Source organism: Aricia agestis, chromosome 1 (assembly GCF_905147365.1).
Source record: "Aricia agestis chromosome 1, ilAriAges1.1, whole genome shotgun sequence".
In the NCBI taxonomy this organism is placed as follows: domain Eukaryota; kingdom Metazoa; phylum Arthropoda; class Insecta; order Lepidoptera; family Lycaenidae; genus Aricia; species Aricia agestis.
In genome coordinates, this window is record NC_056406.1 from 8652710 (window position 1) to 8665310 (window position 12601).

The window sequence follows — 12601 nt, forward strand, 5'->3', positions numbered from 1 at the left end:
ATCTTGTATAATTAGTACGAAACGTAAAGAAACGCAAAAAGTTATTTTATAGTCTTCTATTATACCCGATTGTGATAATAGAAATAAGGGTATTGATTTTATGAGAACTTCAATACGATTTTACACAAAACGACGATTCTCGAAAATCGTGACTTAGTCCATACTACACCTCTTAGGGCCTGTTTCACCACTTCCTGATAATTGCCGGATAGGCTATCCGCAACTTATCTTACAGATAGAGTATGGAGTATCTGTCAGATAAGTTGTGCCAACTATTTGAAAACTAGAAGACGTATTATTTTACTAACTAATTTTAGGTTTAAAGTTACCAAAGTCGTATATTATAATAGAGTTATAAAATGCGCCAGCTTTGACTTTTAGCTAAGTTAATCTTATATCTTTAAACGAGCAATTCTTGTATATATATATATATATATATATATATATATATATATATATATATATAATTGGAATCGGAATCGGCTCCAACGATTTTCATGAAATTTAGTATATAGGGGGTTTCGGGGGCGATAAATCGATCTAGCTAGGAATCATTTTTAGAAAATGTCATTAAATTCGTGTTTTATCGAATACCGAGCAAAGCTCGGTCAAACAGCTAGTTAGTAATTAACTAAAAACATTGAGAACATTTTTGAAATGTTTAAAAATTAAGTACATTAATGGAGCGACAAGCGAAGTAACTTTATTTAATTAGGAAATGGAAGGATTAAAATATAATAATGAAATCTCTTGAATGAAATATATTGCTCGTCAAAAAATTGCTTCGGATTTTAGTTACACGTGGCCCAAGGAAGGTTACTTGTTTACCTGTGGTCTCTAATAATATTATTATCTGGTGTTCACTGGTACCTCAAAATAATTTAGACGATGCTTCTTATAATAATTTCCTGGTCCACTTAAGGAAATTTAAAAATAATATAAAAATCCAGGACTTATGGAGTGTCAGGACATAAGGACTTATGTATTCGCAGCGAGTAGTCAGCGCTACGTCTTTCTCGTTAACTTTTGTTCTTTAACCATATTATTTATTTTAACACGTTATTTTAACTTTCAACCAATCATGGTTTAAAGTTAAAATAACGCATGATATTTAGTAAATCTCACTATGTAGTATAATCTGCCCAATGCTAGCAGGGAAGCCTTACGAATTGACAGTTTTCTTGTCTAAATACCATGGTTATTGGTTACTCAAACTCTACCTTCAACAAAATCCCTCGTAGAATAATCTAGTTAGGGTGTTTTTTCGTCATTTCTCCCCTCATGGAATGTGAGATAGAGCATGATACGATATTGTATATTTTCTTAAGAAGAATAAGTAGAGTAATAATTTTCTTAGGGTTAGTACGGAGTCAGCGTGCCACTACTGTGTCTCTTCTCTTGTTAATATACAGGTTTATAATCTGTTATAGCCGTCGGTTTATATCGTTACATAACTGCTGTGCACCTTACCTCTTCTTTCAACTATCAAAAATCCCTCCTTCAACTTAATCTCTCTCATAATGTACCCATAACCCAGGGCTAGCGGCAAACCGGCGCACCACTCCGTCGATCCACGCGAATGCGTCGACGGAGGGGCAGCTGCGGTCGCGGCGCAAGGCGGCCAAGATGCTGGTCGCCGTCGTCGTCATGTTCGCCGTCTGCTACTTCCCTGTCCACCTGCTGTCTGTACTCAGGTAATTTTGTTTATTCATTTGTATAGGCCAAACATCAGTTACCAGCAGGCTTAGCATAATGCCGCGGCCGCACATGCGTAGTGCTTCGTGCTTAAAACGATACCATTGGACTATCTGCGTGTATCGTCCAATGGTATCGTCTCATAGCACGAAGCTTTGTTACGATAGACGCATGTACGGTCGCGGCATAACAACATTAGAAACAGGAAAGAATCGACATACTGACAGATTTTAGTGACAAAATGGCGGATTTCCTTTGTCTAACTGTCACTTTGTCTATTCTTTCATAATAAGAAACGGCTTCTATGGTGATCATGCTAAGCCTACAGATGGTCACCATTAAAGAAGCTGTTTCTTTTTACGGAAGAATAAAAGTATATCGAGTCTTTTTCCGTTTCTATTGTTGTTACGCTTAGTCTGCTGGTAGTATTGTTGTACTACATCTCTTTAATATATAAAATTTTCGTGTCACAGTGTTTGTGCGCGAACTCCTCAAAAACGGCTCAACCGATTTTAATAAAATTTTGTATATACTATCAGAGAAGTTGATTCCGAGGCAGATGGGGGACCAATGTAGTTTTGGTCGCGTTACGTCAAACCCAGCTGGCAGATCACAATTTACATTGAATTGACATGAGCCGACCAAATAACGTTGGTCTGCCAACTGCCTAGGAATCAATTTCGTCGATAGTACATTCGTTAGGTTTTTATCTACTTTGGATATTGATACTAGAAATAATAATATAATTAATGGCAAAACAACGTTTGGCAGGTCAGCTAGTAGTTATATGTACGGACTAGATGAATTAGGAATTTTACGGAAACCGTACATTTACCGATAAAAAATAGCTCTTATGTCCCTACACCCGTCACTTGGTCTCCTCTATATCTGAGCCAAATATTGCCATAAAAATTGCTCCAGTAGTTCGTTATTTCTAATATTATTTCCCCCGTTTTTCCCACATTTTCCTGAGTTTCTTCGTTTTGTATTATTCGTATTAGTCTTAGCCTATAGTCTTACTCAATAAATGAGCTATCTAACACTGAAATAAGTTTTAAATCGGACCTGTAGTTCCTGAGATTAACGCGTTCAAGCAAACATATTCTTCAGGTTTATAAAATTAGGTAGGTATAGATTTTTTTAATTATCGCTTGACAAACTCGAGTCTCGATCTAAAAGACTATGAAAAGTACCAATAACAGGGTCATTATAGACTCATAAGTCATAACCATGGAACGATGTATGGTATAATATGGTAGTGATGATGATGATGATGACGATGATGATGAATGTAATTTGCATTGTAGCTGCTTTCCGTTCTTAAAACAACGCCGAAACTCCCAAACTTATCTATAAAGAATCAGGATTTCTCCCAGCACCTTCCGAACCACGGTATACCAGGTATACCTCGGTGCAAAATCTTACTTGTTGGTAGCATATGCTTAGAATACTTCTTACGAAACCGAAGTCACCACATGTTTCCCAATAAACTTTGAGGAGTTCCCTCGATTACTTATGGATCCTTCATCAGATCACCACTTTTGTTAATATAATACCAAATTGTGTTGTTACCCTATAATACCAAAAGAAAAAATTTGAAAATCGGTTAACAAATGGCGGAGTAATCATTGAACATAAGAAAACGAACATAACACCTCCCCCATTTTGAAAGTTGGTTAAAATTGTAGCCTATGTGTTATTCTGATGTATAAGCTATATTATTGTAAAGTTTCATTAAAATTCGTTCAGTAGTTTCTGCGTGAAAGAGTAACAAACATCCATACATCCACACATCCATACATCCAAGCAAACTTTCGCCTTTATAATATTAGTAGGATAAACGTCAGAAGAACACCAAGCAATGCACAAAGATCTGAAAATAACAAGCTAGGTAGTAGTAGATTTCGTAAAAGTTCGTTCTTCTGTCAGTATGCCTAATTACTAATTAATGGAAATAAGAAGCTGTTTTAAATCTTAATTAATTGACTTCAAAGCTTTTTCGACATTAGCGCGTAGGAAGTCATATAGCCTAAACAAAAGATAAGTAATTAATTGCTATTTCTTTGTTACCTAGAGATTCAATTAACAATTTTTGTATGTTTTATGCTTGAAACACGTCATATTAAGATACAAGTAGGCACAAATCCAATACGTTTTTGTTTGCGAACATCAACAAGATAAACGATGACTTGGCTAATCTACTTAAGTCTTTGTTTGTGTGTAATCATTGCAAGCGTAGATTTGTCCGGTTTACTAGCCTTATATTATTACCTATTTGTTTTTATCGTCACAAGCTAATGAAAGTAATTGTAATAAATGAAATGTACTACTCGGTATATTAGGCGAGATAGCTGTGATAAAACTTATTCCCTCAGATTAAGTTTATCTGTCAAATTAATATAGATTAGGTACGCGGTATGATTGCGAGTAATTGATCCGGCGGTTTTAATATTCCGGGTTAGATAAGCACCCTACCCTTCTATATTTCACCGAGCCCACGCTATTACGTTACAAGTGTAGCCTAAATCTCTGAAACCTAAAATCTGTGTTATATTATTAATTTATTAATTGTGTATTATTATGTACCTTGAAAAATATTCCACACTTGTTTACGCGAATAAGGTACATTCTAGAAAGGAATGTTCTCGTACAGTCTAGAATTCGCCTCAGCCCATATAAATAGCCGCAGGAACTAGGAAGACCAGTCGGCAATCAGTACGAGCGATCTTCAAGGCGACTTCGGAGTGAAAACAAGTGATTAAGAGTGATACTTACGACTTGGCTACGACCTAGGACAGTGATAGTGCTTAGTGTTTTGGACCTAGTACTTTGTGTTGGACCTAGTGCTAGTGATTAAAGTCTTCGTAAGAGGCAGCAGGTTTTTCTCTCCAAATCCTTCGAACCATAGCATGTATTACGTAACAAAAGGTTAGGATACCTATCCTATAGAATAGTCCCTTGACTGTCTATGTGGAAACCTTTCCACATAGACTTTCAGTCAAGGGACTATTCTCTCTATGTCCAAATTTTAAAAATTTATAAGACGTCCTTCCATGTTTTTCCCAATAACCTTATCCTATCTATAGACTATAGACAACATGAAGATAATGCTAGCATCTTATGTTGATATAATGCCAAGAGTAAAACTTTCGGAATCATATTATATTTTCTGATGCGGGATGCCGTCTATATTATGTTTATCATGCAATTTTGTTTTAATTTAAGGATTAATTTAATGTTATTTTGTATTGTTCGCTTTTCTTTGTTACCTTTTTTTTGTTAAACCTTCAAATTGTAATAAAGATTTTATTTATTTATCTATTTTTCAATCTCAGGGTAGTGTATGCGCTGCGACAGAGCGAGGTGATGACGTGCATCTCGCTCATTTCCCACGTGATGTGCTACGCCAACTCCGCCGTCAACCCCCTCATCTACAACTTCATGAGCGGTACGTATATTGTTAGCGAAACGTAAATGAAACTAACCGTATTTAATTAATAGGAACATGTACCTAATGATAGGGTATTAGAAGTGAATGGCCGAAGCTTTAGCAACCTGTGACCGAAATTTTCGGCTAAACCCTTTTTTTCAGCTAAGTATTAAGCCCGAAATCAAGGCCAAAACCAAAGACTCGTTGAAAGTTTATTTTCTTAGAAACAACCGTCGAAATTTCTGTTATTCTGAATTTGTAAAAAGTTTGTAATGGCTATGTAATAAGCGTGCTCACAGCGTTTATATAGCTATTTTGTGCTACCTGGGATGAACACATATTTTAAATCAGTGTCATCTATAGAGCATTATTTCTGTCGAACATAGTAGCTAGAACAAAGCTTTGTGCACAGAAAACGCAGATAAAAGAGCACAAAGCAGGCGCTACTAAATGTGACTGTGTCTAGTAAAAGGGACCACTTTGAGGATTTTAGTTATCGAGTTATAAGCGATTTTCTAAAATTTGTCGAAAACTATGCAGATTGAGTTTTTTTTACTAATCGGTTATTAATACCTTAAATAACATTATGTATATAATAATACAAATATAATCATAATATTTCAGTATCATAATAGGTCACGAAGTTTAGTACCAAGGGTACCACTTTGAGGTAATATTTGACAAGTGAAGTATTTTTCATTTGGCTCGATATTGACGCGCGGGGAATAACCTACAAACGGGCATCCATTAATGATCCTGGAGTCCTGCAATGTACCAAAAGGTTTGATGACCAAGATATCAAAAACATCGCAGTTTTTAATCCAACTTGTGATTTCACTCGAAATGCTAGTCTGACTACAATACCGCCTGTAAGGTTATCGTATGAGCGACAACAATATTTGTTCCAAAAAATTCGTCAGTATGTTTCCCCTGACGCTCAAGATGTGTTGTGTCCAGAACCTATAAAAACCATTACAACAAGTGCTACGGAAAATCCATTACATGACGTGGTAATGCCGCTCATAAGTACTGACTCAGCAACCCCATCGACGTCGGTACTCACGATAGAAAGCCAAAGACGTAAAACACCCAAATGCGGCTACTGTGGCCAACTGGGCCACAGAAATCAAAAAAGAAATAACGTTTATTTTTGCAAACAAAGGGAACTTGATGAGCGCTCTGAATCTGGTTAATAGTTTAAGAAATAAAAAAAAATGATTTCTTTTTGCTTAAATTATTTTAGTTTGTCAAGCTGTTTTTTTTGTAAGCAAAATATACTTAAAGTTTTTTGTAAGTAAGCCAGTGTAAAGTTTAGTGAAGTGGTACCTGACTTAGAATATTAATGAATAATTTCCTTACAAACGAATATTCGCAGAAAAACATTTATTTTACTATCGAAATACATTTACTTTACTATTTAACATAGTGATAACACGATTTCTGTAATATTAATCATGTTAAATAGTAGTTATTTTACTTGTGACACTAAACTTTACTAGGTCCTCAAAGTGGTACCCTAATTATATTTCCGTAGGAAAAACACTATCAAACCACTAAACTTTAAAACACGATAATTACTACAAAACATAGTACATAGCATCATTACTATCTTTGGATCTCTGTGCTTATGTATATTTTAGCTGATTTTGTGATGTTACTTTAAAAAATCATAAAATTTAGTTGTTTTATGTTATGACAATGTGTAAAACTAATTTATGATAATTTTAATACTTTTGATTAAAAAAACATAAAAGATACATAGTATTTTTATTTTTTCCGTTCCTTTACTACTTCAAATATATAACCATAATTAATAATCCATTGAGTATAGCGTATTTTCTTAAAATTATTCAGTAATTAAGATACTTCATTTTTTCCACTCTTGCATGTTTCTTCTTTGTAAACCTTTCAAACCATTACAGTTATTGAGACCATTGATATCTTTTTTCAATCTTTGATGATAGTAGATTAACTTGGTACCAATCATTCCATAACTTCCTAGTAGAAGTGTATTTTTCACGAGCTTAAACTTCAAAGTCATTTTTCTCAACTTGTACATTTTGCCTACTACAAGTTTAAAAAAATATTAAAAAATAATGGTTGCATCTAAGAAAATGATTCTTTTTTTACTCGATAGGTAATTTTATCTAGTTTTAGAAGATATCAATAACTCCATACCGCTTAAGTGGTCCCTTTTCCCTGGCACAGTCACAAATATCTTCTTTTCATACACAGGTGCAATTTTTTGCCCGTTAAGGTTGCGTTGCACCAGAGGCGTGCTTAAAGTTAAAGTTATGGTTATAGTTAAGGCTAAATTTAACTTTCACTTTGACCGGAGAAATTGACAGATGACAGCTGGTCCAACAAGGTTATATTATAAATGAACGTGGGTGGGGGCGCTGGTAAAGGATAACTATCAAAAATGGCGTTTTTTGTATGATGACAGCGTTAGTTCCTTTTTTCGCCACGTGCATTTAAAACCTTGTCGAGCTCTATGGTTATGGTTAAATATGTCGTCTTGATGACGTCCATTTTTAACATTAACCAAAGATTTGACATTTTGCATTGTAGTTAAAGTTAAAGTTACAGTTATAATTAATGTTAATTGCTGCAACCCAACCTAAGTGCACTTACGCACTCATATAAAAGACCAGCTTCAAGTGAAATCAATCCATACCAGGCTGACCTCAATATAGGGTTAGTTCACATCCCAATTTGTAACGTACCTATCGAAGCGATGCGATGCATTTGAAATTTGAATGCACCATTTAAATTCGGAATAAGTAGCAACATCGCGAGTTTTTCAAGTCATTCAATGGCTCATTTAAATACATGCAATGACCTTTAATTGTTTGTTATTTTATATTTTTACGACAAAAGCTGTCTTAGATAGGTAGGTATGTTTCGATGTCAGAAGGTGATTGCCTCATTGGTACAAAGTACTAACTATAGATTTGTTCCCGAAACCTCCCGGAGGTCCGCACTGTGCAGTCCCTGGACAATAGCTATTGAATGCTATAGCCTCCATTCATTTCCGATCTGATACTAAAGCGACTGGCACTAAGTGATCGAATCAGGATGAGCATCAAGATACTAGTTGATGTAATATCCTAACTGCATAAAATGCCATGTAATGTCAACTTGGAATAGTCATGAACGAATGAATCGCGCTATGGAAATTTCTGATAAACATAAATTCTACGTTTTACTGTTGTACAGTACTATAAACAATACATTAAAACTCGACCAATTTTAATGTGCCATACTTTTTTCATCGTTAATACGCGATATTTAAATTGGTTGCATAGCATTATTATATTTCAAATGTTTAGGTAAATATTTGAAAGGATATAGACATTGTGGTAGAACATACATAATAGGTACATTATCTACATAGATAGAGATCCCGTGGGGATATTATGAACACACTATAAGATAGTGCGTCATATATTCATACTTTATGACCGCTTCATCGAAGACATTTTAGCAAAGTGTGATTGACGATTAAGATAAATATTTAATGTACAGGTAGACGCTGAGTACAAGCGAACTTTTCTCTTTTAAATAACATTTTAGTATGAAGATAAATATGACATCAACATTATTAGTTCAAGACAATTAAATTGAAATGTATGGAAAATTTGGCAAAATTAAAGTACAACTTTTATCGATCAGGATATGTAGGTTATACAGTAATCTCCCTTAACCCCCCCCCCCCCCCCCCCTCCCGCGCCCGCGAATATGTCCCGAAACGTGGTATATTCCCACTTAAATAAGAAACCGTACCCGATATAAATAAACCTTGAAAAATAATTACTACAAGCCCGTAGTACAAGGCTCTCATATAAACAAAAGCGATATCACTTATAGTTTCAGCTCAAGTAGTCACCAAAAACGACTGTTTTAAATAATTTATTAATTTTTTTTTCATCAAAAAATTTGAAAAAAAAACAGAGAATAGTACTGGAAAACATATAAAAAGTCTATGGTGTTTAAAGTAACACCGTTTAACGAGTACGAATGCTCATATTATTTCGCTGAATGGCCGCACGAAAGACATTTAAAAAATAGCATAGCAACAGTAAATAAGGGTGACGCACACCCTGGAGGAGGGGGGAGAGTAGAAAAAAAATTAACTTTACTCTATAACCTGCATATCCTGATAAATAAAAGTCGTACTTTAATTTTGGCAAATTTTCAGCTAATTTGCTTGAACTATTTATGTTACACAGGGTGACAAAAACCAAAATGATACTAGATACTTTATTTTAGTCATTATAAGCTGTTATCCTTTACCCCGCACACTATTTTTAGATAAAATTTTCCTCTCCTGCAGGGTTGCCTGGAAGAGATCGCTCATAGCGATAAGGCCGCCCTTGCCACATTAATTATGTTTTGTTAAGCTTGTATGAAGTTTAAGTAACATGATTGTATTTAAATGTAATGTGAGCAATAAAATATCGATCTAGCTATCTATCTATCTAATATAAAGAGCGTATACAGGGTGTAACAAAACTAGGTGATAATACTTTAGGGTGTGTACGTGTTCCTTGTAGAGAGTTCATTGTGAAAGTAGCAGCGCTGAAAGACCTTTTTTTTCACTTTTGTATGGGCGAGCGTCCCAGCGTCACGAGTTTCCCTATACAAAAGTAAAAAAAATTGGGTCTTTCAGCGCTGCTACTTTTACAGTTAGCTCTCTATAACAAGGAACACATACACACCCCACACTCCACAGTATTATCACTTAGTTTTGTTACACCCTACATTATGACGTGTCGTCATTGAACACATATAAGTGGATGAAGTGGCTCACTAACATTTTGTTTTTTACAAATATGTTTAAAAAATATTCGTTTTTTACATAAATGGAGGCTTATGACCGGAAATATAAAAAAATATGGATTTTATTGTACAATTCAGCAAAATCCATATTTTTTATTGCAGAATATGATTTCCCGGTCATTAAGCCTCCATTTATGCAAAAAGTTGAACATTTTAAAATTGTTAGTTGCCTACTTCATCCACTTACATCTTCAGTTATTGAATACATCTTGGCTGAGTACCTAGGTTTCTGATATTAATGCTCAAATTCTACTGAAAGTTACGAATTAAGGTGAAATGACGTCATGTAAATAAATTACCCCATAAAATGTTTATGGCTATCATGGCGGCATATATGTTAGTACCGACTAATCGTTACTATTACAATAAATCAAAATATAATAGCTTCATAAACTAAAATTATAATATTTATTATTAGCTACACAGAACACACCCTAAAGATGAGTTCATTGCAACGTGACGCGTTAATGCGATGCAATTTTTGAAGAGCAATGATGAAATACTCAAAGCAGATATGTTACTACCGCGCGCGTTGTGAAGTTTCAAATACGGCCCAATTGGGCCAAATTATGACTCAAAAAAAAAAACAAAACGCATGGAATCTATTACCACATGTCTTGATTGCAATAAATACCTCGATTATTTACATTTTCAATAATTTTTTCGAACAATCTGGAAAAAATCGAATTTTCGTCATAGCTCAGGCGAAGAAAGAGACAGCGATACGATTCGACGTTTAAAAATACAAAATTTTGTCTTCTTCAATCCAATTAAAAATGTCACTAGTGTGACAGGAACAAAACACTGTATAGTGTATAACTATTCAAAGCTTATACAACGTTTATTAGTAAGGGGGAGAATGTTTAACAAGTATAGATTTCAATTTATCGTTCATTCGTCGCATGAATTACATTTAAAATACTGAACAGTAAGGCCGGTATAAATAGTCAGTACTTAAGATGCGCCCCGGTCTCAAGACGCGATTCGGCTCTATGATTGGTCCAAATTTTGACAGCCAACTTGAGACCGAGATGCATCTTGAGTACTGACTATTTACACCGGCCTTAGTTTCAAATGAAAATATTTTAATCCTTAGTTTTACGCACCTATTACTTTAGGTAGGTTAATATATATTATCCATTACTGAGTATTATCCGCAGTTTCATCATGTTATGGCCTCTACGAATCCATTAAGATAACGGTCTTCCTGAAGTTTTTTCCTTCACGAAAAATGTGTTAAAAGCCTAATATATTAACCATTAAGGATTAAAGTATATTAGAAAGAGAACGAAAACCGCGAAAAACAAAGTCGTTTTTAATGGCCGTACTAAATAGTATGAAGTTTTTTAATAAAAATACTTAGTATAAATTTGAAAGACCGTCTTTTCCCTATTCATAATTTGAAAGACCGTCTTTTCCCTATTCATACCTACCTAAGTCGCTGAACCGATTTGGATTACATGAAGTTGCATGCGGTTGTTCGAGTGGGATAATGATGAAAAACTCAAAGCAGATATGTTACTACCGCGCGCGTTGTGAAGATTCAAATACGGCCCAATTGGGCCGTCTGTTATTTAGTCTGCATCGAGCGCAGTCACGAACGTGCTGCGTCTTGTCTTGCCTAAATAAATTGAAAATGACGTCGTGCGTGTTACGCAAATGTACCAATTATGACTCGAAAGAAAAAAAAAGATTATTTACATTTTCAATTATTTTTTTGAACAATCTGGAAAAAATCGAATTTTAGTCATAGCTCAGGCGAAGAAAGAGACAGCGACAGCGATACGATTCGACGTTTAAAAATAGAACTGTCTCTTTTATGTAAATGGTTTTTCGTATCTTTTGTTTCACTTATCTGTCAAATTTGTCAATGTTTGCAATTTTGAATTTGAAAATTGTTCGGAAGAGATTTAAGCCGGAAAATAGTATGGACGTGACATATTATCTGTATAAGTAGAATATCATTGGAGTGGGAACAATAATTATAATATAACTAATGGTTTTGGTCTTAAAAAATTATCCAAAGGTCAATTCTTGTAAAAAAATTCAAAGAAATTGGAAGAACTTTGCTGCACTATCAGTTATCACCGAATGTAGCAACAACTGCAATAATAATTGAACGTATGTGTCGCTACAAACGCTAATCCGCATTTGTAATATAATTTGTTAATAGAGGTTTTACAAAGATTTTAAAGGATTAGGTAGGTACTATAAGGCGCAAATCATCGCGAAAGAGTATTGAGTTTTCGTTCGACGAAAGTTCGTCGCCCTTTTACCATGTTTTGCCCTGTCATCCATACCTTTATCTTAACTTGTTTTACATAGGTACACCTTCAAGTATTTTGGAGTGTATTATAAACATTAATATAATCTATACCAATATTAGAATTACGAAATTGGTAAAGTAATAGATTTAGTATGAAGAATGAAGATAATTTAAGTTCCAGGATACAGAGATAGCCTTTTTCTCGGAAAGATATATTATACGGTTCCCGCGCGTCAAGCTTATTTCGTCGTAAGTCTTAACAAAGTTGCAGACAAGTGACAACATCTAAGTTGATATCTTTTATAAAAAGACTCCAAAAGTATTTTTAAGTATGTACGTTAAATAAATAATACTCATTAAAAAATTAT

The 12601-nt window shown here is 34.4% G+C and overlaps 1 protein-coding gene across 1 annotated transcript in view; it reads left to right on the forward strand.

Moving 5' to 3' along the window:
• Nucleotides 1-12601, forward strand: part of LOC121726502 (orexin receptor type 1-like) — a 126785-nt gene that overhangs the window by 107863 nt on the left and 6321 nt on the right. The window contains exons 6-7 of the mRNA XM_042113892.1: nucleotides 1538-1694; nucleotides 5031-5143. Of these exons, the coding sequence (XP_041969826.1) occupies nucleotides 1538-1694; nucleotides 5031-5143 (270 nt within the window). The remainder of the gene's footprint in view (nucleotides 1-1537; nucleotides 1695-5030; nucleotides 5144-12601) is intronic.